Here is a 5,259-nt window from a genome sequence, read left to right as displayed (position 1 = left end):
CAATTGCCTGTTGACGTAAAATGTTGTGTAACGTACAGATGGAAAGGACAATTGTTTCAACGTTTTCTGGGTTAGCTTGGATTGTTCTCAAGACTATTCGGAACCTTTTCGCAAGAATTCCAAAAAATTCTCTGAAACTCTTCTTGCTCTTGAAAGTCTGTAAGAAAATTACTTCATTAATTACTTTTAAGAACATGCTATACTCAGTGACAACCTTGGATGGGACCTAAATAACACCTTGAAAACCCAGCTTTTTATGGCGCTTTATATTTCCTTCCAAGGTATTTTCTGAGTTTACGCAGATGTCTACTAAAGTTACTCCTCACCGATAATTAAAAACCCTCTTATGGAATGTTAGTTCATTTTTGGAATAGGGTCTCATTACGTTTGGTTTTAATGTGAACGCTTCGTCACCGACTATCACGTATGGTACAGGTTTTACCCTACCGGGCAGGGCTTTAGGTTTTGGTAGATTTACCGCTTCTCTTTCCAAAGCTTCACACAGTTTCGAATTTGCAAAGGTGGAACTGTCATGACATCTGCCGTTAGTACCGACGTCAACAAATATTGCCTGCAAGTAAAATTGTGAATTTTAAGGTTTATATATGTTTCAAGACATCAGGTTACAGTCTGCCCCTTCAATCAAAAAGGAGGTTATCTTTACATACTTTAGAAGAGGCATCAACCAGGGCCAAGAGGACAACGCTGAAACTGCCTTTGTAGTTGTAATAAAAAGATCCAGAATTTGGGGGGGATGTAATGTCAATATGTTTCCCGTCGATTGCTCCAATACAATGGTCATACTGCCACTTTTCTTTGAAACCTTTCGCAATTTTGACCCAGTCTTCGGCAGTTTTTGGATAAGGTAAGTGCCTATTTTAAATGAATTAGCAGTACGTGTATTGGGAGCAATAGTTAAGTTTATTATTACCTTGGCGCAAGCTGTTGAATTATAGCATTACAGGTTTCGTACACGATACCGTGAATAGTACTCAAACCAATTCGGTATTGGTAACACAATGAATGCATGGTTTCGCCTATATTTCAAAAAAAAAATTTGTAAACTTTGACTGGTTTTACTATTTGGTAATTACAAACCTGATGCTAAAAAACGAAGAGTGAGAGCCAAGCGTTCTTCTGCCGGGATCGGCTCCCTAAACAAGGTTTCTTGTTTTGTAATTAGGCCCTTCACAGCGTTTAGTATCAATTTAAATGTTTCTTCATTCATACGCAGATAACCTCTATAGTCATTCTTGCTGTCTTTTAGATCTGGTATCAAAGAGTAGTAGGCTCCCTTTTCCTTTCTTTGCGATATCCATTTTTTCACCCAAACCGATCTTTTCTTTTTTTTCTCTTAATTTCATCCTTGCTTATAATGGCAGCTATACCGATCAAAGCGACAATTTTCTTTCTACGTTCGTCCATAAAAATTACGTTCAGTTTCCTTACGTCTTTAAGCCTAAAATATTAATTTACTGTTGGCTGTTGCAGACGCCTTTAAAACCTCGTGCTGATTGGCTAAAACGAGATCAGTACCACTTCGCGGCCGGTGTTGGAACTATTACTCCCGAAAAGAATCGGGGATTACGGTCGGGTAGTATGAACGTCTCATCCGACCTGACTAGTCAAACTGTGAGGTCTGGGGGACAAGTCGGCCATAAGTCAGCTGACAAAAAAAGGGTAATCTGAACGCTCCTTTAGTGCTCTAAGTCCAAGTGACGAACTACACGTTATTTTAGACATGGCCAAAGAAAAAATGTGAATGAATTTCTTATAAAATCAACTAAGATTTTAAAATAAATTCATACCGACAAGACCTCCGAACAACTTCCAAACGAATCTCAAGCCATTAAATGTCTGTTTAATTTCATCTATTCCCAGAAATATATAGAAATCATGGCTAACTGAAATTTTGTCTTTAGACCTCAACATAGCGAGGCAAAGAATTAGACAAATATTGGAAGAAGAAAAAGCGGCTGCCAAAAATCAAGAAAATAAAACTCATCAAATCAAAATGGACAAACATATTCAACCATTCGTCCAACTCCAGGTCATTGAAGATTGCGTTTTAACAGAAGACGAGAGAGCAGAATTTGGGATTACCTTCAAGATTCGAATATAGTTTTAATAACTGATCCGGAAAGTAGACTTATTCATATTAGCGACGCCATTCGGCAAAAAGAAAATAGGATTGGTTTCGTAAGTTTCTGATTTTTTTCTTTTTTCTTCGAAACTTTCTCGTAACCTCGAATCATGTTTTTTCAGCCTGGCCATTTAGGGACTATTCCATATCCACTTAGCGAGAAAACCCTTCAAATTTTGGCTCCTTCCGGAACCCTGAACTTTGTCTTGTCAAATTGGAAGAAATACGGTGTTTATGTTAAGATAGATAAAGAGCGACTGTTCTCTACTACCCTCGTTACTTTAAAATACAACGCTTTCAACTTAATCACAAAACAATTCTCCGTCTTGGTATTGAAGCTTTTCCTTATCATTTATATATAATTTAACACTTAAATAAACGCTTTATTTTAGGTCTCATCTTTCAAGAGGCGTTTATCGAAATCGAAGAGTCCTTGCAAAATTATCTCTCTTTAGTCAAAGTCGACAATGTAAAATTAACTTTTCAAATGAACGTTGTGAACTGGCGGTGGCGAAGAGTTTGAAGTCGCTAAAAAGTTTATCGAGTCCCAACTAAGTTTAGTTTAGGCTGAAACCCTTAACTTTTCCAACAATTTCGACCGATCGAAAAAAGGTGAGTGTCTAGATATCCTCAATTTTTTTATACGTTTTAAAATCACATTTATTTCCTCAGATCTCAACCTCCTCCTCGAGGAAATTAATTCGAAAATTTACTTAAAACAAAATCCGTCGTCTCAAACGTCCTTTCTGGATCACTTTCGAAACAAAGTACGAAATTTTCCTCTAATCATTTGTACAGCAACCTTAGAAAATGCTTTAGGAAACTTTTCGAGCCTTAGACTCGTGATTCCCCAAGAAATCGAGCGTTAGGATTAGGGCAGCGTCATTAATCACCAACAATTAGAGCGTAAGGCTTAGCTCTGCATTGTTGATCACCAACAATTAGAGCGTTAGGCTTAGCTCTGCATTGTTGATCACCAGCAATTAGAGCGAAAGGTATTAATCTTCAACAAATAGAGCGTTAGTCTTAGCTCAGCGTCAATAATCTTCAACAAATAGAACGTTACGCATAGCTCAGCGTCAATAATCTTCAACAAATAGAGCGTTAGGCATAGCTCAGCATCTTGAATCTCCAACATTTAGAGCATTAGGCTTAGCTCAGCGTCATTAATCCCGATATAGTGGGGTGGCGTAGCGGTTGGCGCTTTCGCCTCGCATCAAAAGGGTCCCCATTGGTTCGGTCCCGGACAGTCGCACTGGGTGAAAACCCCGGGGGACAAGCCCTTCTTCGATACTTCATTCTAATTACTACATTTTTTTAAAAAGGCGGCCGAAGGCGTAAAACTACCAGACAACTTTAAGCCTAGAGCCCTAATCCCCTCTATTGATTAGAGGGGATTGTATCAACCTCTCCCGGCTATCTACTACCCATGGTTAGCCATGCCTCGGCCGGGAGAGGCCGATTTAAACATCAACAGTGACTTGTAAGTGGACCTTCTATCTTTGGGCAATATAACGCGAAATTATAATTTCTGTTTATTCGTAGTTTAATATATCAAGTCACACTGTACCTGGCGGTACTTGCGGAGGTCATCGGAGATAACGATTTCCTAGATGACCTGCTGAACCAAGTTAGGCAGGTCATCTATAACCATACAATTTTCATCCCCGATGAGTAAGTATTTTTAAAGGTTTTATTCCGCAAAAATTTTAAACTAAATTTTAAAATTTTTATTACAGCCTCCTGGTCTTTAATTGCCGAGGGTTCCGGTAACCTATATACGTTTCTTCCTCCTATATACACAATATTAACTAGTAATAACTAATTTTACTCTCTCTCTTCCTCAGTGTAACCCTCGAGCTGAGCCAGTTGGCTATGTTCCGCCGGACGCGTTTTTTGGAGGTTCCGCTCGCTGCTGCACTAGTGTATGAGAACTGGGAAGAAGTGCTATTCCGAGGGTTCTCTGCACTAGTGCAGATACTCAACCGGCCGTTTTGTATAAAAAAATGTAATAAAAAAATTTGTAAGTTTTTTTAAAAAAATAAATTCTGATTCATTTGTATATACTTCTCTTTATTTAAATTAAGCTTATATTTTTACCTTCAAAGTTTAGTTTTTTCTAAACTCTAATTTTATAGGCTTAAACAGTAGAAGAAAAGGGAAAAAGATAGCTTAAAATGTATGATATGTATTTAGAAAATATAACAGTTTTTTCGGTTCAATTCAATTTATTTTAAACACCAAAAAAAAAACAAATTAACAAGTAGATATAGATTAAAAATGAGTTAGTAAATGCATTCTGGTTTTTAAAAACGTTTTCTGACCCGAAATTACAGAAAAGAAATTATAATTTTAAAAGTAGTTTTCAAGATTTTCTTCTTGAAGAACATTGTTGAATTTCGTCTCGACCTGGTACGACGTTATTAAGTTGGTGAAGTACCCTACCACTGCGTTGAGTTTCTCGGGTTGGCCATCCAAACACGGTATGCGTTCGTAATCCCCGTATAAATTATCATAAATTGCGTTATAAAACTCTATGATAATATCGGCCATGTGTGTAAAACACAATTTCATGGTCATTTATCTTAAAAAGATGCTGCTTTACAGCTCCCGAAACGCGGTTCAGGGCCGCTGTTTCCATACTGTTCAAAACAATAGAGTCCTCCTTTAGCATGTCTTTAATGTAACAAGTGTTATGGTATGCCACAACCATTGTCTTTTCATTGGGGTTATCGTTTAACACGATTTCAAAATTATTGGCTTCATGGGCGGCAGTCCAGCCCCGATGAGTAAGTATTTTTAAAGGTTTTATTCCGCAAAAATTTTAAACTAAATTTTACAATTTTTATTACAGCCTCCTGGTCTTTAATTGCCGAGGGTTCCGGTAAGCTATATGCGTTTCTTCCTCCTATATACACAATATTAACTAGTAATAGTTAATTTTACTCTCTCTCTTCCTCAGTGTAACCCTCGAGCTGAGCCAGTTGGCTATATTCCGCCGGACGCGTTTTTTGGAGGTTCCGCTCGCTGCTGCACTAGTTTATGAGAACTGGGAAGAAGTACTATTCCGAGGGTTCTCTGCACTAGTGCAGATACTCAACCGGCCGTTTTGTATA

At 37.9% G+C, this 5,259-nt stretch overlaps 2 protein-coding genes across 2 annotated transcripts; one reads left to right on the top strand and one right to left on the bottom strand.

The window, feature by feature from the left end:
- Positions 1 to 202: 202 nt before the first annotated feature.
- Positions 203 to 1,428, bottom strand: LOC149673344 (uncharacterized). Its single transcript, XM_089840054.1, has 3 exons — positions 932 to 1,428; positions 645 to 873; positions 203 to 571 (listed from the first exon to the last, which is right to left on the bottom strand). Exons 1-3 carry the CDS (start codon positions 1,027 to 1,029, stop codon positions 323 to 325), a joined length of 576 nt encoding a protein of 191 aa, XP_089696180.1. The 5' UTR covers positions 1,030 to 1,428; the 3' UTR covers positions 203 to 322.
- A 2,040-nt stretch (positions 1,429 to 3,468) lies between these two features.
- LOC149673343 (uncharacterized) lies at positions 3,469 to 4,199 on the top strand. Its single transcript, XM_089840089.1, has 4 exons — positions 3,469 to 3,626; positions 3,689 to 3,817; positions 3,883 to 3,912; positions 3,991 to 4,199. Exons 1-4 carry the CDS (start codon positions 3,583 to 3,585, stop codon positions 4,178 to 4,180), a joined length of 393 nt encoding a protein of 130 aa, XP_089696215.1. The 5' UTR covers positions 3,469 to 3,582; the 3' UTR covers positions 4,181 to 4,199.
- Positions 4,200 to 5,259: the final 1,060 nt, after the last annotated feature.

The sequence above is a fragment of the Phalangium opilio genome, unplaced genomic scaffold (assembly GCF_054372755.1).
Source record: "Phalangium opilio isolate 3A_F unplaced genomic scaffold, DU_Popi_V2 ptg000052l_1, whole genome shotgun sequence".
NCBI lineage: Eukaryota > Metazoa > Arthropoda > Arachnida > Opiliones > Phalangiidae > Phalangium > Phalangium opilio.
The sequence above is the reverse complement of the archived record's forward strand: the minus strand, read 5'-3'. Positions and strand labels throughout refer to the sequence as shown.